The sequence below is a fragment of the Ammodytes marinus genome (assembly GCF_949987685.1).
Source record: "Ammodytes marinus genome assembly, chromosome: 6".
NCBI lineage: Eukaryota > Metazoa > Chordata > Actinopteri > Uranoscopiformes > Ammodytidae > Ammodytes > Ammodytes marinus.
The window spans coordinates 18,539,085-18,563,955 of record NC_137235.1 but is presented as its reverse complement, the minus strand read 5'-3'; the positions used below and the strand labels follow the sequence as shown (position 1 = coordinate 18,563,955).

Below are 24,871 nucleotides of genomic sequence, written 5' to 3'. Positions count from 1 at the left end.
AATGCTGTGATGCACAAAGTAGAACATGCGCAAGACTGAGAGCAAAGAACTAAACAAAACAAAACAAAAAAATCTGAATAAGAATCCAATTTTAGAAGCTATTACGTAAACTCAGTGGATAGCTCTTTTTGCATTAATCTCAACGGGTTATGCAAGCCATTTCTGGCCCAACGTCCTCTAGACTTATAACAATGAGCTTATGGTGCCAACTAGCTTTAGTTCTTTTGCAACATGATGTAGTATATGCCCACTCACATGGATCCCTGAGCACATATGGAGCCTTTCTCCTCCTGTAATATGCGCCCCCTTTCACACGAGACAAAAAGAGTTACACGCAGACCAATGGGCAGAATGAGCACAAACACACACACACGCACACACACACACACGCACACACACACACACACACACACACACACACACACATGCTCTACTGAACTGGCTTCAGGCCCAAAGTAACATTTACTGTTTCTGTGTTTTACAGCTGGACACCACAGGCTCGACAGGCTCTTAATATTGATGGTCTGTTCGAAAGACATTAAAGTCAAACTTCCTTGACAAGCACATTTGACCTTTGTACACAGGACTGAGATATTAGGGCGATTTCCTGCAGTGAGTATTTATGAAGAAGGAAAGAAGGTATAACAAAAATGCAAAGAAGAAAAAGGAAAAACCCAGGGTATATCAATGTTGAAGGTAAAAAACCTTAATCATTGTGCTAGATCAAACAGATGTCAGTTCCCCCGTTTGCCCTTACTGTGAGAAAGAGCTTAAGGCCACCGGGGGATTTCACTCTGGAAAGGACGGGCTGACACAGATTAAGATTCCTCTTGTCATGTAGTTTGTCTGTCAAAAGGAGAAGGCGGGTGGGAAACACCACTGTGGAAGGAGGAACTAGAATGACTTGCCCTGGGAATGTAGCTGGCGATGTTCAGCAGCACACAAAATAAACTTTAAGAGCTTTTATGGCACACATGAAACCTAAAGTGCAAAGGAATTGTGAACAGATGGCAGTTACAGGAACTGTTAAGTGTTAGTGGTGTAAAAACTGGTTACGGGCGCTTCAGAGAATTGAACCACGACCTTGTATCCCGGTGACTGAGACTACGTGTCACACACTAACTTGTGTTAAAGAAATAATAAGAAAACAGCATCATTAACTCTCAACAGTTACAATACCTCCTAAAACACCATTAATGTAAGCCTTAACAGCAAAATGAACCAATAAGAGCGATCATTTGAGTTCAAAGGACTGAGAAAGGAGCACCTTGACTGAGAACAGGGTTAGGTTTAAGTTTTTGGTCAGTGCAAGTGCCCTAGGGCGGCTGACCAAAGCAACAATCCCAAATGTTGTGCGATACAGAAGGATGAGCAAACAGACGCAGCAGTGCTCCGAGTGTGCATTAAGTGTCCACAGAATGGCACTCCTGGAGCCATTTGGACTGTGCACTTAGTGTGACATTAGGGTAAAAAAAAAGAAACATGAAATTTCCTGAAAGGGATCTTTCCTACGTATGCCCTCAAATGTAGATTTTATGAAGGTCGTCTCTCTTATTACACAAGCAGCAGGTTTAGTTGAGGTGTAAATAAGCTCATAGAATAAAAAGTAAAATAAATAGAAATTGCGACAATGATGTACTAAGTTCACCGACCCCTGTAGTCTTTGCTTATGTACTGCAATACATGGTGGTTTAAGAAGATGTGAAAGCAGGACTCCAATTATCAATAAAGCTATGCAAAAATTAACTAGCTGTTCTGATTTCACTGATACTTAGAGGGTTGTACAGTGTTTTAATTATTTCTCCATACATATATAATGTGCTCATGATTGCTACATGTGATTAGGAGTAGGACAGGAGATATAGTAAACATGAGTTGGAGTCTTAAGGCCAGGACACACCGGTCCGACTACCCGAAAATGGAGTCTGCCATTTCAGGCAGCTCCAGTCTGCCCGTCGCGGCCAAAAAAGTGCCAAGAACACACCGATCCGACTACTGACTTTCCGTACGCTCTGCGCTTGCGCGGGACGTAATGTCTCCATAACAGCAGGCGGCGCTAATCTGTATTGTGGCCCAAAAAAATACGGAAGCCGGAAATGATGGGACAGCTGTCTAGTCCATAAACTTGGATATAAATACGTATTTATATCTCTGGACCATAAAGAGCACCATTTTTAGCAGAGAGTGTCGAGCATTTTGTCGAGCAGTCAAGAAGGGTTGATGCATGTGAGTACTTGCTGAACGAAACAAACAAACACATTAAAACAATGGCTAGCGATGCGATACTGTTGTTACCCGTTTGTGCTACCCGCCTCACTTCCGGGCACTGATTCGCTGGCCCTCCACCAATCAAATTGCTCTGACTGAAAAGAAGCCCGACGACATCTACAACGGCCGATCTCACCGAACACACCAAACAGATTTGTGTCCCCGCCCCCTCCAGACTCTCCGACGGCGATTATCGGGCCAGTGTGTCCTGGCCTTTAAGAAGCAGTACTAGACTGAATAACTTTAAGTTACATAATTCTTAAAAGACCACCAGACTCACTCTGAGTTAAAGTTTAGAATGAATATGTACCCTGCTGTTGGCCCTGTATCTGTTGCCAACATTGTTTGCCCTACACCTATGAAAAAGTATTCAACTGAAACACAAAGTATTCTTCAATCCACAATGCTGTGCCAAGTATGTGCTACAGGCCGTAAAAGGGTATTTTCTTTTTATCTTTCAGTATAACGGAGCCTTCTATATGGGCCTTTGCGGTTGTGACAGGATTGGCCACAAAGGTGCTGACCATCCACCTTCACATTGACAGCAGCGGCTCTCTGTGATGTGGACCCTCGGGTCTGTAATGTAGAGCAGGCGGAGCCCTGTCTTTTCTCCATCTCACACTAATACATCTCACCATCCCAATCTAATTGGCACCAAATGCAGCTTCATTTCCATGAAACTACTCAGTAAGCCCACATTGTGAGGAGTGCCCACTCAGCAGAGCCGGTGAGATGCAAAAATCTGTATTGAATTAAATCAGGTGTGTGTGCTGTAAAGTAAGGGGTGCAAGTGAAATCCATGCTTTGTGCAGGAATTAGGGACAGTTGAAAATCCAGAAACAAGCATTGATCAGTGAGCCTAAAAAAGACAAAATATACAAAAAACAAACCAAAAACAAAACAGTAAAATGTGTTGAACCATTAACCACACACAAATGCAAACTCAGCACTTTGCTGTACATTTCTCATCAGTCCAACCACCCACACATTGACAGCCTTGAGAATGAGGGAGTTTTCACATCCAATAGTCTGTTTCTAGTTTGCACCAGATGTGAGAATTATACATTTTTTCTGCTCTACAATTGGTCAGAATTTCGATGGGGGAAAAACTACAGAAATATACTACAGGAAGTACTGTAGATCACCTTCCTTATCCCATAAAGCAAAACATACTGTAGCTGTCTATGGGAGTTTGTTTATCGCGACCCAACTTCCTGCAGTTGGGTCGGATCAGGTCTGCTCATGTCCTCACCACAAACAGATTGGCCAGAGTTTGTATGGAAGTGTACCATGAGGACCTCTTCAAAAAGGTCCAGGACAACTTGTTTTCTCCGGTTTTAGTGACCACCCTGGTGCGATTGCTGTGTTTTCACCTTCCCAAATGAACAGCAGCTAATGTGGAAACAGACCTAAAGTTTCTGTCACTCAAACCAAATAAGGCGGGTGTAAAAGCGGCCTGAGTTAAGTTTCCATAAAAGGGAGATTATGAGTGAATGATCCCTTGAATCATTATGGCACGCAGACCAGCTCTCTCTATCACCAGCTTCAGAGTTCAGTTGAGTTTCTATTCATACACCATGTCTTATTTTAACTCTCGTCATCTGTGGGCCACTGTATGCTAGTGAGTGTCTATGTGCTCGGACCATCTCCATCTCAGGACAATAAAGTCCAGCCGTACCATAGTGCTGATAGGAAGCTATAGCCTACAAATGAGGGTCCATGCTATGTACAGTGAGATCAAATCATCCCCTCGGTGGCCAATTACAGCTACTCTCTGCTTCTTCCTCAGCCGAACACAACTCTCAGATATGGCGTCGAGAGAAATGTATCATAGAACACACACACAAACAAACACACAGACACACAGACACACACACACACACACCAACAAAATTGTGGAGGTAAGTGGACCCTGGACAATTTTTGTTCTAATGCTGCTCAGTGATGACCAAAGAAAGAGCAAGGAGACTTTCCTTGGGGCATTGGTTGTTCTTCTCCTTTGCTTTTTCCATCTGTCTCAGCTGATCTGCCGATATAATCCTCTGTGTGTCTGCCTGTCTGTCAGGTTTGTTCATCTACCGGTTTGTCGTTAGGGAAAGAAATATTAAAAATGTCGCACCTCCTGACTTTGTTAGTACTCTTGCCAATTTTAGGACGGGAAAAAAAGGCAGTGTGTGACACAAAGGACAGTATGTCTACACAAATGGACGACATTGGGAACACGTGAGGGAAAGTAGGTCAAAGAAAGCAAATCACATACACTTGAGTGCTGTCTGCAAGAGACAACAATAGCAAGTAGTATAGAAACAAAATCTGAAATTACAGTAATCTGAAATAGAACTGAAATGAACAGAATTAGAATAACTATTTACCCAAAACAGTGTTATAAGTGATTTTTTTTATCTGTCTATAAACCTCTTTACTTTCATCCCACCAGCGGAAACAATTAAATCAACACAGGACATCTGTGTGGAAATGTTATTCCATTAAATGGCATAAATGCATTTGCTGTTTGCTGTTTTGCTGTTGATTGTGAGCTTCTCAAGGTGTTATCACTCATTTATTGTCTGTTTACTGAAACAATGTGAGACACACACAAGGCCAATATGTGACTGCAGAGAAACAACACAACACAGAGAATAATAATTTAATTATTTCACAAAATAATTTTTTCACCGTTCACTATTTTAGAGTGACAACAAACAATCCCAAATCACTTCATAGTTGTGTGAAGCTTAGCAGAGAGGCAGAACATATGTTGGGTGACTGACTGTGCATTCAAACTGCATAGCATTACAGCACACAGAACAACCTTATGGATTAGGATGCCAATACTAGTTAAACACAGTATATCCTCCTTTACACAGCTTTCCATCGATTGATTATATAAATGATTTGCTTTAACTATCACATTATCATCCATCCCATGTCAACTTCGGATTCAGAATGAAACGTTTCAAAGCCTTCCTGAAGCTATAACATTTAACTTTTTTTTTTTCAAACATAATGAAGAGCCAAAGAAATGAACAGATTTGATCCATGATTGCCAAACTACATTATGAGCTTAGTTAAATATAAACTCTCTATTGTGTCTTTCTGAAGGCAGGGGACAAGGGAAATTAAAGGTAATCACACAAGAGGTACACATCAACAAAAAAATGACTGAACACACACAGCATGGCCTTTCTCTGTTTCGCTTTCCTGCAGCAAACCATGAAGAAAGATTGCTATACATCACACCAGTGTTTTTAAAGGACTGAGCCAGGAACCAAATGCAGTTTGGAGAAAAGTTTAGGGTGCTTCTGCGAGTAATCCAACGCTACGGGCTATTTTTCTTTCCAAAGCCATTCCTTTTGGCAAGGAGAACAACATAATTTTTCATGCTGGTATGTTAGATCACAGTGCACAGTCGCCTCAAACATCACAGCAGGCATTGAGACAAGACAGCACTGCGACACGCACACAGTGAAAATGATCTCGCCATACACTTGAGGTCTGACAACTGAACTCAGCCTTGTGGATGTCCCTGCCATCTCTAAACTCATTTTTAAAGTATGGAATTCCTCTGGATTATCCCCCTCTCTCCTGCTCCATGCAGAGGTACTATAAGTCTACAAAATGACTGCCAAAGGCTTGGGGTCAATACAATACTTCCTCTATGATTTGTAAGAGTTGTTGCAGGCAGTGCACAGTGTAAAAGAGTGCAGCGAGGTCTCTGTAGACATCATTACATTGATCTATACTCTATACATGTGTCATCGCAGTGATCAACGATGGCAGAAAGACAAAGTCTATTGGCCCAATCTAAGCTGAATCGGCCATCTACAGTTTGATTCAGTTGTCTTCTCAGACTCATACCTATTCATAATCCTACTGTTCAGCGTTAGCCATCCGTCTTCACGTGAGCTTGACAACGTATGTGATTTATTCAGTCTTTGCCATGAAGTAGATATTGAATGGACTGGACAGAACAAGCCAGAGGGATCTCTCCCAACAGGGTAGATTTACATCCATCCACCCGTGTGTGTGTGTGTGTGTGTGTGTGTGTGCATGTGTGTGTTAGTTCTACAGTTGTAGCCGTCAGCAGAAACATGTAAGCCTGCTGACGCAGAGGATACAACGACACACATCAACGCAGTGACACTGACAGGAAGCTGTAGAGTGTGTCGATATGGGATCAATACAGCAACAAATCAACAGGACCTTATACTTAATCTTCGGCTTAAGTGGCAATGGGGATGTAATCAGAGCACAAAGCTCTTACACATTTTGAATACAGTATGGTAGTACAAGAGCACATGAATAACAGCATGATAGTAAAAGTCTATCGGCCTGTTGCCACACTTGTCCTTGTCATCATAGCTCATTTTGTGGTAAACATTTTGTATACAATTCTTTTTCATAAAGGCCATTAGTTTGATTCAGTGAAACAAACTAGCCTTGACCCTGCTTATCAATAACCTTTCTCTTTTCAAAGAAAACAAGTTACCTTGTCTGGATAATCCCTATATTGACGTACTGTAGATGCTTTGGCAGTGGGACATGTACATTTACAGTGTGGTCTTTACTGCAGAGAATCAAACACATGAATGGGCGAATTCATGATGACCAGAGAGTGGATTTGGAGAAATGTGGTTTAACATGTGCATTCTCCCCTGCTCAAGAATAGCTGAAAACTAACAAGCACAAACACTCCAGCAGTAGTAGTAGCTTTTCTTATACTGTCACTCACCCCTGCAGCTCTTTGAGAGACATGGAGATCTTGAGGTTGTGTCCCAAGACATGGAGGGTAGTGAGGATGTCTGCCCACTGGACCATCTCTCCCAGAGGCCCTCCCTTCAGCACTTTGGGGCTGAAAACATCTCCAGACTCCTCTGTTAGGAAGCCCACATGGACCAGGATCTGAAGGAGGACAGGGACACATCGCACTTGAGATAATAAAATAAAAGTAAACCGAGAAGCTGCAAAACAAAGAAAAAGAATAGCTCAGTGAATAACACAATTGTTAACCAAAACTAATGCAGATGCTTTAAAAGGCTTTAATGGCTTTATATAATCAGTCTCCAACTGACATGACATTTAATACAAATTCAATCTTAATGGTGTTGTTCTGACCATCATTTTTACAACATTATAATCACCAAGCTAATCTGAGAGATTTGGGAATGGGATGGCATTGCTACACTAAAGACCAATGGGACAGAAATAAACAGGCCAACTGTGTGCTCACACAACCCAGGAACTGTATTCGTAAAGTTCAACTAAGAAGCTGGTTTATAAACTGTAATGGATGTTTACAACTGATGGTAAAATAGCAATTTCAACTCTCCGTTGACTTTGTCTTTTTAAATACATTTTAAATACTTAAAACTTGATGATTCTGGCATGGCCCAATTTATTTTGTGCAATGTTGCAGTGTTCACAAATCTGACCTATGTACTATGTGAGTACAATGTTATTGTTTTGGTATTAAAGACAGTTATAATTACATTTCTCTTAATTAAAAAAAAATATCTTTACATATAAAACTATACATTTGAGTAGGCCTTTCTTATTTTACTCGGATACCTAAGTTTCATATTGTATAGCCGCTGCTCTGAACTCATAGATTAGAGGACCTGATTAAAATGTTCAAAGGAGCAATAACTCTGAAAAGAGAATTTTTCCTGTTAGATAATAAGCTTGAAAACTTCCAGATGTACCCTAATGTGACATACTTAACAGATATGTTGGTGCAGTCATTTATACATACACATTAATGTTTAATGTTTATATTATAAAGCACATCTAATTCAATCGTATTTATATTATTTAAATGTGTGTGCATACGTTAAGCTATACTTGAAAGTTAAGCTTCTGCAGTGAAAACCGTTATAATGAGTTTGAGGATTAGAATCATTAGAATTTCAGACTCTTCCAAAAAGAAATTGTGGAAACTGGATTAATTGAAATCCCCTATGATTGATCCCCTCTAGCGCCAATGGGATGGCATGTATGTACAGTACATGTAGAAATTCATCATTATGGACTTTACCATCCAACTCATTTCATAGGCAACATGTGCCTATACAGATAAGTGCTAAATATAATGCCAAGGTAACTGGTGGAAAAATCCACATTGTTTTAAAACAGCATATACCACATGTGAAGGAATTATCCCAGTTTTAATAATAATGGATTGGATTTATATAGCGCTTTTCAAGGCACTCAAAGACGCTTTACAGGGTTCCAGGTTCCATTCATTCACACACAGTCATACTGGTGGTGGTAAACTATCATAGTAGCCACAGCTGCCCTGGGGCAGACTGACGGAAGCGTGGCTGCCATTCAGCGCCTACGGCCCCTCCGACCACCACATCAAACATACAGCAGTCATACACATTCACATTCACACGAGGCGAGGTGGGTGAAATGTCTTGCCCAAGGACACAACAACCATGACACAGGTGGCAGAGCGGGGATCGAACCGCCAACCCTTGGATCATTGGCCAACCCGCTTAACCACCTGAGCCACGGTCACCCCATGCTGTACTTACATGTAACAGTTTTGTTATGAATGTCCACCTACCTACTGCATAATTAGCGCAACCCACCTAGAAATTAGCAACACTTTGCCTTTCACAGTGGATTAGACACAGCCACATGTCCAAACATTGCTGTGCCGAGTAATCCTGATTAACTAAAGCAATGTGAACACCTCCATGCAACACACATAATGAGCTTAAAGCCAACTGTCTGGAGTTTGCCAGAAAGTTTTGACGGTGATTGTTTACTGCCTCTCTCTCTTTTTCTCTGCTTGCATGTAAGTGCGTGTGTGTACTTTGTCTGTAGGTTCACTGCTTTGAACTGTAAAGGCAATAATTAAAAGCTTTAAGAGCTTTTCAGTAGCGTACAGCAATGCACTCTATTCCCTCTCAATCAAACCACTTTAGCTACAATGCACTAATGTACACGTACTTCTACATGTTAAACATTTCATTATCCTGGAAAAGATGAACGTCTGTATAAGTGAAAGGGAGAAAAACACAGTGTTCTCGATATTTGACATTTCATTATTTAATATAATACATAGAGACAGGATGTTTTGTCTTGAATTATATCTGTATGCATACAATACAACTACCCCCACTGACATGTTAAATTAACAATGTAAGGAATGTGTGTAAGATATCGGACAATGGTGTGTGTGTGTGCGCAGCAGAGTCAAGCTCCAGTGACACTCCAGCTGGCGTGAAAAATCCCCTGATTTAATAAGCCAGCTCTATTAACTTCTGCTTCATGAAAATAGATAAGTGAAATTTAATTACAGTTTGGGTGGCAGATGGCAAGAGTGAGAAATTATGGTGCCAATACTATTCACTCTTTTGGCTGGGTGCTGGTGGCGTTTGTGGTGCCGTTGAGGGTGTATCACACAAACATTGGCAACCACGGCAAAATGGAGACAGTAGGGGGCGAATTACATATACTGGCAGCAACGCTGCTAAGTAAATGTGAGAAATATCTCACAGTAGCAGCAGAGCTGAATGACTGCGGATTCCATAAAACTGGCATCCATCCACAAATTCAATGTTAATAGGGAGAGAGGTAAGGATGCTTTACAAAACCCGACAAATTGCACCAATGATCTAGAACTGTTGAAGAGGGATTTCACTTTCCCTCTAATAGGTAGTACTTATCTCTATTTGCAAATGTTCATTCAACGTATCTAGAGTGGAGTTCAATGAAACATATCAGAACAATGCTGGAGAAGTCACATAAGCATCGCAGAATAGGAGTCAATAGCGGGAACACAGAGGAGAGAAAAGCTAGGCTGGGTGGTTGGCACTGGGTTTTACCATGCAGATAACTGACACACACTCTCGACGCCTACACACTCCCACCTCTTTGCTCTCGCACTCACTTGTAAATGAAACTGAACGGCCACACAATTGTGATATCAACTACAGAGGGAGCTAAAGCTATACTTCCTCATGCAGTACTGTAGCAAGGTGAGCGGCCTCCCTCAGGAATCTGATAACACATGAGAGAGTGGAGCTCTTTATACAGTGGACTTATGGTACTCCCAGATGGTATGTGTCGGAGTGTGTGTATGTGTGTGTGTGTTTGCTGATGGATATTGGATTTAGTTTTGTTTGTTTTTATTTGTTTGGGTGCATTTCTTTCACACTGACATTACATCAATGAACTTGCGTGTGTGTTCAGCGCGGATGCTCACTCGTTCGTGAACTCTGGGGATTCTCAGAAGGATCTTAAGCTACTCTACTGTTAACGCCCCCCAGGGATTGAACACAAAGCCCTTGCCAAACCCGTTGAGACAGACAGAGAGGTACGATAATGGCGCAATAGGCTGCAAATCAAGGTCTTTTCAGCACAACTTCGCTGCTCTGAATGTTCTTCTTTTTTTCAGGGGGGATTATATAACTAGGATAAGCCTTGGAAAGGAAATATATTGCCTCTCATGTGCCGATGTAAGGAAGGTTTTATTCTAACTAGAGCACGTGCGAGTACAAATCCTTGGAAAGCCCTTGGTGCATACACACGAGAGGAGGAGAGTAGAAGTGGCTCTCAAGTACGTGGAGCCCACTTCACTGCTTTTCACTGCTCCACTCATCACTAGCACAGGCTAAGGACAGAATAATGCTAATTTGAATTGCAGCATCTATTAGCACAAGACACGAACGAATGTGTGCCTTGAGAGTGTGCGTGACTCTTTTTGCTTGTGCACTGTGGCCCTTATGAAGGTTGCAGCTGTCCGATGGAAGGCCACGGGTGGCAACACAAGCTGGCACTGCCAACCATCACTGCTCTACCCTTAATTTATCCTTCTCCGCCATTCTCCTTTTCTCGCCGCTACACATAACTTTCCCTTCTTTATTTCTCATCATGTCTTTCTTCCTACCACCCCACTTCCACACACACACACACACACACACACACACACACACACACACACACACACACACACACACACACACACACACACACACACACACACACACACACACACACACACACACACACACACACACACACACACACACACACACACACACACACACACACACACACACACACACACACACACACACACACACACACACACACACACACACACACACACACACACACACACACACACACACACTCTCTCTCTACTTTTTCTCACTTCCTCATTACTCACATCACCTTCCATATCCCATTAGTCTCCTACACTGTCTGCACTTCATCAGTCAGAGGTCAATTAACTTCAAGAGGGCAGACATGGGGAGAAGAGATATTAGCAGTTTGGTTAAAGCTGACTAATACATTAAATGTGCATGCTCAAAGCACACCAAGTAGGCACATATTAACACACGGTCACTCGCTGAGAGAAACTTACACCAAATAGGCAGTCAATGAAAATGCACAGTTTGACATCATTGCATCTGTAATACATTCTCCTAAAACCCCTTCCAGGTGAATATGTTTCCTTTGGTGTCTACAAAAAGAATACAGCAATTTGCTATACACAACATTTTTCATCAGCTATGTTTTAGTGTTTGAATAGGATGACCAAGACTGGTCATTGACTTTGACAAAGTCAGGCACAAAAAAGGAGAAAAAAACGAGGGAGCTTTGAAAGTGAAAGGCAGCAAAAGCTTGATTGTAATACAATTCACTGATTCTCTCTGAACTCCACATATAGATAAGGAAATGGGCAGACTCGTCGTCAAATAAAAAAGATTTCGTAATAGATGTAAGGCAGGCTCAAATGTATTCTCCTTCATTGCGTGCTAAATCTCTCAGAGATCTGTTAAAAATACTGAAACCTCTTCTGCTCAAGTAAAGACAACCTTTCAGAATAACATTCCTACACGCAGCCACTTGCACAAGCGCACACACACACACACACACACACGCACACACACATGCACACACACACACACGCCTGTTTCCTGTCCTCATGTCTGACAGTTAAAAAGAAGATATCTCGCTCTTCCCCCTCTCCCTGTCAATCCATTCCTGCTCCATTATTGCCTCTTTGCTCTGTTAAATTATTCTTTTTCTAAGTAAACATCCACTCCGCTTACAATCAAAGAGAAAACCAAACAAGGAAACAGAACTGAATCAACAGAGCCCCATTGGAATTGTAAAGAGTGCACACTCAAGCAGAATGCTGAAATTGCTAGCGGAAGCGAGGGATTTGATCAAAGACAAAGGTCAGCCGAGTGCGAGGCCATAGTCAATTCACATCGGGCGGTGTTTCTATCCAAGGTTGGAGTTAATTAAAATCAAACAGTGTTCTCTTACTCAATTTTACAGTTTTTTATGATCGCACGGACACTAAAATCAAAAGTATTACACAATTATCAAAACCTTAAACTCAAGAAGCAAACCATTGGCTATATATTTGCTTTGAGAAATCGAGCCCTGTTTTCAAAATCGTGCTTAAGCAATCGAAATTTTTTTTTTAAATGAGAGCTTATTTTAAAGTTTAAATGAAAATGTATTTTCAAATTAAATATGTGGGATTCTGCCTTGGGCTTTTATTGCAATACTATCCAATTACCACACACACACACACACACACACACACACACACACACACACACACACACACACACACACACACACACACACACACACACACACACACACACACACACACACACACACACACACACACACACACACACACACACACACACACACACACACACACACACACACACACACACACACACACACACACACACACATTCTAATTATTGTGATTAACAGCTTTTGACAGCCACGGCTAACTCCTACAAACAGGACGTCTGCTGTTGAGATAGCGGCAGCATGTTGTGAGGGACATAGACTGTCCATGGCAGACACACAGTCACGATAGAGGATAACAAATCCCCCTCGGTGCACTACCAGAACAAGGCTACCATCAATCTCAGATGCAGAGGACTATTTCCACCCTTGTTAACTCATTTTAGAGAGAGATGGGGGCAGCGAGACACATTATGGAGAGAGGGAGCAGAATGAGTGCTCAGTCTGCCGTCTCATGTAAACTCATTAATTTATCTCTGTTTTCTTAAGTCAAAGATTATAACTCTACTCAGAGCAGCAAGGTAAGAAATGGAAAATGCAAGCAGGGTCGACCATCTACAGTCATATGAAAAAGTTTGGGAACCCCTCTCAGCCGGCATTATAATTTACTCTGCTTTCACAAAAAATATATAAAAGTGGTATGTCTTTAATTTACCAGGAACAGTTAAGTACTGGGATGTTTTCCAAACAAAGATTTTTTGAAAAGCAGTATTTGGATGTATGAAATAAAATAAAATGTGAAAAACTGGCTGTGCAAAAATATGGGTACCCTTGTGGTTTTGTTGATTTTAATGCCTGTAACAGCATGTAAAACTGATGATTTTAAACACAAAGTTGGTTGGATTATGTTGTTAAGCCTTGAACCTCATATAATTGTCTGTTTAATCATGAGAAAATGTATTTTAGGTGCCTAAATGCAAGTTGCACTTCTCTTTGACTCTCTGCTGAAATGAGACAGAATGGGATCATCAAAACAGCTCCCAAAAGATCTGAAAAACAAAGATTGTTCATTGTCATGGTTTAGGGGAAGGCTACAAGAAGCTTTCCCAAAGGTTTCAATTGTCAATTTCGACTGTAGGGAACGTTGTCAGGAAATGGAAGGACACAGGCATAGTGGCAGTTAAACCCAGGCATGGCAGACCAAGAAAAAAACAGGAGCGGCATAGGTGGAGGATTGTGAGAATGGTTGCACACAACCCACAGATCACCTCCAAAGGCCTGCAAGAACATCTGGCTGCAGATGGTGCATCTGTACATCGTTCAACAATTCAGCGCAATTTGCACCAAAACATCTGCTTTTTATAAAGACCAAATAACTTAATTTTTGTCTCATCAGTCCAAAGCATTTTCTTCCAATATGAAGCTGGCTTGTCTAAATGAGCTTTTGCATACTCCATGCAACTGTATCTGTGGCGTGGGCGCAGAAAGGCCTTCCTTCTCATCACCCGGCCATACAGATGTTTTGGTGCAAATTGCACTGAATTGTAGAACCATGTACAGATACACAATCTGCAGCCAGATGTTCTTGCAGGTCTTTGGAGGTGATCTTTGGGTTGTGTGCAACCATTCTCACAATCCGCCGCATATGGCGCTCTTGTACTTTTCTTGGTCTGCTAGACCTGGGTTTAACTGCAACTGTGCCTGGGTCCTTCCATTCCCTGACAACGTTCCTTACAGTAGAAATTGACAATTGAAACCTTTGGGAAAGCTTCTTGTAGCCTTCCCCTAAACCATGACAATGAATAATCTTTGTTTTTAAGATCTTTTGGGAGCTGTTTTGATGATCCCATTCTGTCTCACTTCAGCAGAGAGTCAAAGAGAAGTGCAACTTGCATTTAGGCACCTAAAATAAATTTTCTCATGATTAAACAGGCAATTCTATGAGGTTCAAGGCTTAACAACATAATCCAACCAACTTTGTGTTTAAAATCATCAGTTTTACATGCTGTTACAGGCATTAAAATCAACAAAACCACAAGGGTTCCCATATTTTTGCACAGCCAGTTTTTCACATTTTATTTTATTTCATACAACCAAATACTGCTTTTCAAAAAATCTTTGTTTGGAAAACATCCCAGTACTTAGCTGTTCCTGGTAAATTAAATACATACCACTTTTATATTTTTTTTGTGAAAGCAGAGTCAATTATAATGCCGGCTGAGAGGGGTTCCCAAACTTTTTCATATGACTGTAAATGTGGTGTGGTGAAAGGTGACGTGCAGGGGAGAAAAAAAGTTTGCAAAGTTCTTATTACAAACTGCTTTCGTTGACATTTAAAAAAAGTAAGCCTTTAAATTACACAACTTAGTTTTATAAATATTAACCAACTAATACAGTTTTTGCCTAATGCTTAAACACTAAAAGTGGTTGCAATGCACAAAGCATCACAACCTCTAACTTTGGTAACCTTGCCCTAAGCACAAGCACCAACCCTACAAACACCATATAGTTTGAAATTCTCCAAAACACTTCTTGCAAAACACTACACACTGTTTTTTACATAAGACACATTGTTCAAACATGAAATCTCCTGCAAGCATTGGGAAAACACACCTATTGTACAATACAAAAACATCTGTATGAGACTTTTAAAGTCAAAAACCATCCAAAGTACTTAAATACAGCTGTGTTTTGCATATAGCACATATGTGTGTTGTTTCTGCTAGGAAAGAGTAATTCAATGGTGCATGTGTATATTGTTTTGATGCTAAAAACCGTTTTGAGATGGGATTGCTAGGTTTTGTTTCAAGAGTGTCATTTTGCCGTATAAGTTAGAAGTTTATCTCCATGTGCTGTGTCTTATTCGGCCTGTGTGTTAAGTTTTGACACAGTGAGCCAATGTCTGCAACATGTGTGTAAGCATTCGGCAAAAACTGTAATCAAACACTCAACATCCAGAAGGCACCCAGGCCTTACAAACCTACTTAATCTACATGTTATTCTTAGTATTGAATAATGATATCATCATAAATAAAATAAAAAATACTTTGAGGAACCTGTTACCAAACAAAAGACTAGGATATGTGTGGACATGAAACTATGGACCCTGCGGCTGTAAATTACAACAGTGAAAAAGTAACTTTTAAGGTATCCTTTCTAACTTCAAACAATGTTCCAGGGATCCAGTTTTCCTTGGATGAAGGTTTGTTTATTCGGTTACGGGAATATACCTAAGAAACTTTTCACTCCTCTGACACACCCACAGTTACATAGTGCACCTTTAAAGTATCTGATTGCAGTTGAAAGAATAAACACTCCACAAGCTCCACTCTTAACCATCAATCCCCCTTTTGTTTTCATCTCTTTCTCTCACCTTCTTCTGGTCCCTCCATCGTTGCTCCAGCTTGACATCCAGGCGGTTTGCGGCTGTAGCCCACTGCTGTGCCAGGCGGCGGATTCTGCGCTTCATGAAGCTGAGGGACTCCTTTCCCGTCCCAACCTGCTCCAGCAACACAGAGAGGTCTGTGCGGAAGGCAGCCTGCAAAAGGCAATGGGTGGAAAGTAAGTGTGGCAAATGTGATGGAAAGAGTAGTCTACCATATCAGAATATCAGATTATACATTTGAACTGCATTTTGGGATGTTAATCTTAAACCATCGTCTATAGTCTATAGGGATGGCAGGGTAGCCTGGTCCAACCAGACCATCGTACTTCATTTAATTTGTACAGAAGGTCTGGAAGTGCTGTAATTGGCAAACGTTCACTCACTTGGAGGCGGGTGTCTGTCGAAGTTTAAAACTATTGGATCTGCCCAGTGCCACTCTGGATTAGCCAACCAATCGCATCACGTTTGGTCGTCACGTGTGTCATGAGCCGGCTTCTGACGGTGCGTTCCAGTTGGACAGGGAACTCGGAAATTTCCGACTTCACTACATATTGTAGTCTATGAATCTACCGGTACCTGGCAACGGTAACTTGCTAGAGCCTAACGTTTAGTTATTTGGATGAGAAAGGTTGTAGGCATCCATACTTTCGCGAGCAGATGCAATGGAACACAGACAGGTCGGAACTCGGAACTACCAAGTCGGAAATCTCCTTCTTCCGAGTATAAAGGAACGCAGAATTCAACTGAAACTGGAGCGCGACTTCGACGTCATCATTCTCAGCCACTCGCTCTGTTCGCTGATTGGACGACTGTAGATTCTCCGGCTAAAGCTGGAAAATGCACTGTACACCCAGACTGACTACTGAAGGGAAAATTAAATTTGGCCGGAAGTAGGCGGGCGGGCGGAGCCAGGCTAATGGCAGGGTAGATTGGTCAAAAACTATTGGATGGGTTTCTACGAAGTCTTACACATGGATACAGATCTATGGCGGATAAGTGGATAAACTTTACTGATTTTGATGACCCCCTGATTTTTTTCTCTAGCACCACCAGCAGGTTCACATTTGTTGTTCAGGGTGAACACTGTCTTTACGACATGCTGGATGGATAACCATGTGTGTTTTGGTAAATACATTCATGCTCATTTTGAACCTTGTGGTGGTCCATTGATTAATGGATAGATGTACATGCATGCACCAACAGTGCATTGCAAAGTGTCTACCATGTTGGTAATACGTTTTAGTCATGTCAAGAGATTAATGTAGAATCATCTTTCCTTTCCATTTAGTAAGTCCACAATTAATAAAACATTCTGATCCACAATACACAGGGAGAAAAATCCACAGTCATAACAGCTTCTACAAATCAAGTAAAGAAGCCAAAAGGGAAATCATTTATGAATTCATGACAGCCATGTTAAAGTGTCAACAGGGTGAATTGCACTCATAATAATCTTAATAAGATTATTCTTTAGCCCTCATTTTTACCCCCATCGTATTCTATGAATTTCAAAACAGGAACTGTTGCCCTTATTTGCCATTAATTAATTAATCCGCTGAGAAGGTGATTGGCTGCCAGCTGCCATCCCTCCAGGAGCCTGAGGCGTGCAGGAGAGATTGTGGCTCACCTCTCCAGCACCTTTCACAAACTCTTTGAGTCTCATCGCGGCCAAAATGCATGCACACTTTAAGAACAGCTTCTTCCCATCGGGCATCAAGATCTGACCTTAATCCAGAACCATAGAAACTACACATTACAATAACACTTTGATTATGATGCATTACATTAACGTTCATCTTTTGCATTATCTCTGTACACTGCACATAACTTTTCTACCTCATACTTCACTCCTGCACAAACTGTACAGCTCTTTCCTTTCAAAAACATATATTTGTAGATATATTTATTAATATTTTTCATCATGCATTTTTCTATGCTCATTTTATCTATGCTTTCTCTATTTATATTCTTTATGTTTATTTTACACACCAAAATACCAAGGAAAATGTTATGTGAAAACCTACTTGGCAATAAAGCTGATATTGATTACTTTGTAACACTGCGGTGGTTTCACATAACCTTGGTGAATTGAACATGTCTGAACTGGTAGCTTTATTATTATTCTGGCTTTTCTGAGAAATCAAACAGAGCAGAGGTCTGGGGTCAGATCGTGTTGATGTGAACTTAATAAACAGAAAGTGGACATTTAAATGATATTGTCAATATTCTGTTAATATAGCAGTAAATAAAGGTCCTCAGCTCTCCTGACAATATATTCGAAATAATATAACCAGGACGAAAATAATATTAAAAGGTCTGTATTATTTCCTCTGAGAATGCTGTGTGTCTGAAGTTGACAGAGCCGCAATAATACAATGGTGTCGAGCTGAATCCTGCCCATCCTCAAAGCTAAAAAGAAATATCTTTGTTGTCAAAGATCAAAACTATTTAAATTGTGGACAATGTAATACTGTATACTTACTATATAGTATTGTATATAGCATTGTATGCTGCTGACGCCTGACTATCATATTATGAACGATTTAAACCATTATTCTAGACTGAATAGTTTGAAAAAAAAATATATATTTTTGCATACAGACTGACACTACTCCCACTCACTGCATCTGCTTTTTCTCAGCACAGCCATATGTGGAATAGCTTCACTCCTGTTTTGATTTCAGTTATCATTTTAAAATACTTACTGACTTAGGTATGTTTAAATAATGAACTTAGGGCAGATGGAATGAGGGATCCTTATATCATAACATGACTGTAGTATACATGATATGCATGTCAGTACAGATCGCTGCTATGTAGCTATACAATCACTTGTGTATTTACTGTCCATTTTTCTTGGTATAAAGTATAAATGTTATTGTGCCCATGTGTTTTGTTTTTGCCATCCATGTGTGTGTGTGTGTACTCCCCTCACCTGTCTCTTGGGGGCCTTTGGCTGCTGTGCATGTGGAGTGGGGGGGCTGCTCTGGTTCCTCCAGGCCAGTGGGGGGCAGAACCACTCCACCTCGCTCAGGTAGACCAGGAAGGAGCAGTCGGAACCGTCCACACCGTAGAAGGCATAGCAAGGGTCCGATGTCCAACGCGCACGCATCCACTGGATTGGTAATTAGAGAACACATACACTAAATGCAATCCACATTCCCCTCCCCGACAAAATCACACAACAGCAGATGAAAATAAATAAGTTATGAATTATTTTCTTTAAAAGCGCTTCCAAAACCCCAGAGCCGTGCACTAATGATTTTTGCCACTGGGTTGCAAGGAAACCCGACAGCTCAGCAGAAAAAAGCTGAATAATTTTCAAATAAACAGGCTATAAGCAAGATATTTTTGCTGTAATTAGTTTAAACCTGGCTCAATCTGTGCCTAGTCCACCTTTACTTATCACACCATCTCCCACCAAAATCGTTTTGATTTTATAACAGCAAATCAAAAAACTAAACTGGAGTCAATTACAAGTAACTAACTAACTAGCTTACTAACATGGGTAAACAACTAAAAATTCAAACAAGTTTAAGTGTTTTTTTAGAGAAAATGAGAGTTTGGGAGATAAATGCCTAATAAGTGAGTTATAATATCCTAAAACTTGTTGACCCCGAACACTACATATAGGGTGGTTCGTGACAATGCTGTCAATAAAAAAAATATGTTAAGAAAATCTGCTGCCTCGTATATTTTAAATTCAAAATAACAGGTTGACACACTCACGTCTACTTTCCCTGGACACTCGGGATAGCGGGGGTCTCTTGGTACCTCACACTGGCTTGATATTCCGTCTCTCACTGCTGGAAAAGACACAACAAATGAAATTCAGGACCAGGAGAAAGGCCAGCGACACACACTAACTCCAACTCTGGCATAACAAACTAGATGATGAATCGATATTTGCCTCCTGTGAGAGAAACATTAGTTGCATGTCTTTGCTTTACTCACCATCACTGCTTCATTGGCTTATACTGCAGGCTCGCTGGCTAAGCTCACTTTAGTCAATTGGCTTTAATGTGAGTATTTTTTTCTCCAGTGAACATAACTATTCAAGCAGCAATCAACCAGTGCAATATTCGCCATCAGCTCATTTAGCAGCATATGGTGCGTGTCAGAGCCTCTTTTAAATTAAGGGCTTTATCTCTTAAATCAAATCAGTTCCACAAAATGACAGCAGAACATGCCCTTTTCTGACCCACAGAACCCCTTCGGTTACAGTGTCACTCCCGTTTACAGCCCAGGGACTTTGTATGGCAAATTTCACTTTCTCCATCATCATTAACACCAGCACTTCCAGCGTATGCCAAGTGTGCCGTCGATGCCCAGAGATCCCCGTGGTTTCCCCCCTTCTGCAACATCACACCCTATCTGCTCCACCGCAGTGCACACACTATGCACTATGGGCCCTGACAGAGCAGCACAGTCTGTCTCCCTCTGCTGCCAAACCATCCTAGGGTTACGCTAGCAAGTGCGTCTGCCCACTTAGGCTACACTCACTGCATTAATTGCTCCACTGACTTAGTTAACTGCCTCTCTGCCGCTGATGTGAGGACAAAAAAGGGAGGAGAGTGACACATAGAGACAGAGAGAGAGAGAGATAACTGGAATGATATCGTTGGATAGGAGAACCAATTAAATGTATCATTGTTTTTCTGTCTTTCAAACCCGCTCCCCCTTTTTTTCCCCATTTTTCTCTATCTGAACCAACACATTTGCCTTCTCTTGGCTCCGTCTCTCTCCATTTGCCAAATGAAAAAGAGACATCTCTCCACATAAGTCTTCCCTGAAGGCCTCTCTCTCTCCACGGAGACATACGCTGCTTACAAATATGATTACGATGGCAACCCACTGTAGCAACAATTGGAAATGTGGTCAACGAACTAGATACAAACTTTGACTCCTCGCATGGGAGAACACGAGAGCCTTGTGAGGGCTTGAGGGGAAGGACATTCTAATCACGTCCTCTCTCTCTCTCTCTCTCTCTCTCTCTCTCTCTCTCTCTCTCTCTCTCTCTTTCCCTCCCATAGTTCCCTCTCGCACACGACAGGCCATGTGATAAATAAAGCGCCGCGGAAACCGCATGATAATAAAGTCTACCGGCGGTGTTTCAATTCATCTGTGATTAGAGAGAGCAGCAGTGGTTCATTTTGGCGTGTGCCGTGGTCCATGCAGATGCGGCTTGGGAAAAACAAAAGGAGATGTAATGCTCATTTATTCTCTTGTAAAGAGTTGGGCAATTACCCGCAGAAGAAGAAAGTGAGAGAGGCGAATATAAGGAGTAAAAAAATGAGCGTAATGTAGGTTATATTATGCAACTGTCTATGTCTGTGAGTATTATTACGGTTTTGATTAAAAAATGTGCAAGAGCGAGACAGCAGGAAAAAACAACTGGCTTGGATGGAAGCAATAAAGCAGAGTGGAGATAGCAGCCTAACATTTTTTGAGAATGAATTCATTAATTGGCATCGTATTCGCTTTTCAAATTATTGCAAGTTCAATTCTGTTACTCAGTATTTAAATGGATTATATCTAATATTTTCAAATAGCCCGAAGATGAGCACAATCACAAGCCTTATACCCTATATTCCCCACCTATTGTGTGCCATTACATCAGAAAACAATCCCTTTAGGCATTCTTGCTACATATCTTTTGGATTCCCATTTAAAGTAAGTGCCACAGTGTCAGGCACCACTAACTATATAAACATATATATACTGTATATGGAGGACATTCTCTCAGATCTTAATGTTTTCATTTTAAGGTTGATGTAAGTATTATTTCTAACTGTACAGCTGTAATTTTAAATCCAATACAGTTTTATCGTTTCAAAGTTTTTGTGTCAGTGGAGAAAAATTGCTAATTTTCCTCATTGGAACAAGCCTTTGAGTGTGTGAGCGTCTCTTGGCATGTGTGTGTCGCTCAAGTATTGTGTATTATTCTTTGCTGTATTGGTTATTTGGCAATTATGCTAGTATACTTATTTTATACCAGATTTGTGTTCAGCTGGTGCATGTATACATGATGTCAAGTATACAGGGGGAGAAATGCATTTTACACCTGATGATAATTTGGGCTGTACCTCTTCCTTGCACCATACTGCTTTGAAGTATCTGCTCCACTCTGATAGCCATGTTGGAGACATTCTGGGCTATAGCTTGGATCCTCTCCACCAGGCTGGCTGGCTGAAACCTGAAGACACACACACACACACACACACACACACACACACACACACACACACACACACACACACACACACACACACACACACACACACACACACACACACACACACACACACACACACACACACACACACACACACACACACACACACACACACACACACACACACACACACACACACACACACACACACACACACACACACACACACACACACACACACACACACACACACACACACACACACACACACAATAGCATGTGGAAATTAGAGGTACCTTTACACGGCTGTCAATCCAACAAACACACTTCAACCAACGCACAAAAATATGTCTCATCACCCATTTTTTCTTTCCTCGTTGTTTCATCTCCTCCGTTTTACATTTTTGCTATTTCTTATCGTTGTTCCTACCTTTTTACTGCTTCACGTTAGTTCTACCTTAAAACCTCCCTTGACTCGTTTTCTGCGTCCCCTCCCTCCCATTTACATCTTAACAGATGTAGAAGTGTTAGTGGGAAATGCAAATTGCCAGACACTTGGTTGGAGCGTGAAATAGAAAAAGACCTATGCTGTTAATACCATTTCCTCTGTAGGGCGAGACACTTTCCATTCACATAATAACATGTGTATGAAATGTGCGTGTGTTTGAGTTTGTGTGCTCATTTTAGCTCTGCATATTTCCAAAGCATCTAAACGCAAGATTGCACATCACGCAAAGCCAAGCCTGCATAAGAGCACATGCTCATACTGCTGTGCCCATTATGTCCATTTAAATGATTTGATAGTCAGTGTGCACAGTGTGATTGTGTGTGTATGTGTGTGTGTGTGGGGTGGGGTGGGGTGCGGTAAGGGGTATGTGTGTGTATGCTGCCATTCCTCTCTCTGTATTGCCTAATCAGCCGATTGTATTAACCCTCATTAAAGTCTCTGGATTAAATGAGGGTTAAATAGAAAGGGATACTGTAATAACACATTACCAGAATTGATGATCAGAGTTATTGATTGTGTGTGTGTGTGTGTGTTTCTGCATATACGTGCGTGCAGGATATAATGCAAGGCTGCTTAACAAACTAAATGCCAACAGCCGCTTTCCTGAAAATTAACTGAATAAATGGAGGCAGCCACAAACGTCTCAACACTATATAAAGAGCTTTTAAAGCATTGCTAAATGTGTATACATCCTGTTTAATATGTTAACTGAACAGAGAAGCAATTATTCTTTAGTGCAAGTATATTTAGGGTAAACAGCTGTCTCCAAACATCATACACATGTGTGGACATTAGGGTTGCAAAGGGGTGGAAAGTTTCCGGTAAATTTCCGGAAACTTTCCGGAAACTTTCGCTCGGGAATTTTGGGAATATTCAAAATTGGGAATTATAGGAATGAACTAAATGGCGGTCATTTAAAAAAAAAAAATTTCATATCCAAACATAAATCTAAACATATAAACATTATGTTTTGTCATAGGAAGACAGACATCCATGCAAACTAATACAATAAAAAAAACATTACATTTGAACAGATTTATTAACTTTACTATTTAAAGTAGAACTTTATCAAGTTTTGATTATTTTATGAACAATCAATAATTTCACTGAACAACAAAAAGATGAATGTTGAGTAAATATAACTCATCTGTCTGACCCAACCCATTCAATAAATTAAGTAAATTGCCATCATGTGATGGAGGAATGCTCAGTGCATGTAGGGGGCGTGGCCTCAGTACCCATGCAGTAAGCAGTGTGCTATGTGCAACTTGCGAAGTGTACTTGCATGAAATCTGGTTGTTTTAGTCAAGATTATGCCAAAACATATTTTCCCCACCTATATTTAAAATCACTGTTTAAGCCTCTGTCTAGTAAAAAGCAATATATGATATCAAGTTGGGTGTCTCAATAAGCTTTAAAAAAAATCTGATTTGAAGTTAAATGTTCATAAATATTATTAAACGTAGTTGAAAAAAACTTGATTTTTACTGTCTAGAACGTTTGCCAGGACTGAAATAACAGTTAGAAGGATTTAGTGCATTTGGGTTGCTTTAAATTTAGTAAATTCCCATTTATTCCCGTTAATTCCCAAAATTCCTGTTAATTCCTAGCCTGGCATTCCCAGACCTGCCACTAGGCGCTGGCAAATTAAATTTGCGGCGCGTGTTGGTCTGGACACGCTCTGTTGAAGCTTACCAAGAAAGCCAGAAATCTGGCGGGCGCGCCAGAGCCCCTTATATGGTACTCTGGGGAGGACGTAACCGGATGACGACAGTGACGTGCATGCGACGTCGAAGCCGTGATAGTAAACATCAGAGATGGCTGCGGATATGTTGTGTGAGTTTGAGACTGCTTTGGCCTCGACCCTTAACGATTTGGAAGACGGCACTCAAATCTTTCATTAGCAAGTAAGTGGAATGTTCTATTTTGCCGACCGACAACGGCAAACGTTTAATTTAACAGTTTAACAGCTGTTCGCTAAACGAAAGGGGCTTACGTCGCCTTGTGCATCGCTCTG

The 24,871-nt window shown here is 41.0% G+C and overlaps 1 protein-coding gene across 1 annotated transcript in view; it reads right to left on the bottom strand.

Moving 5' to 3' along the window:
* Window positions 1-24,871, bottom strand: part of LOC307251822 (alpha-1,6-mannosylglycoprotein 6-beta-N-acetylglucosaminyltransferase B-like) — a gene marked incomplete at its 3' end in the record, with an annotated part of 116,674 nt that overhangs the window by 46,953 nt on the left and 44,850 nt on the right. Inside the window, exons 4-8 of the mRNA XM_080029242.1 lie at window positions 22,258-22,367; window positions 19,901-19,977; window positions 19,107-19,286; window positions 16,160-16,324; window positions 7,001-7,170 (exon numbers count right to left, since the gene is read on the bottom strand). Of these exons, the coding sequence (XP_079885368.1) occupies window positions 7,001-7,170; window positions 16,160-16,324; window positions 19,107-19,286; window positions 19,901-19,977; window positions 22,258-22,367 (702 nt within the window). The remainder of the gene's footprint in view (window positions 1-7,000; window positions 7,171-16,159; window positions 16,325-19,106; window positions 19,287-19,900; window positions 19,978-22,257; window positions 22,368-24,871) is intronic.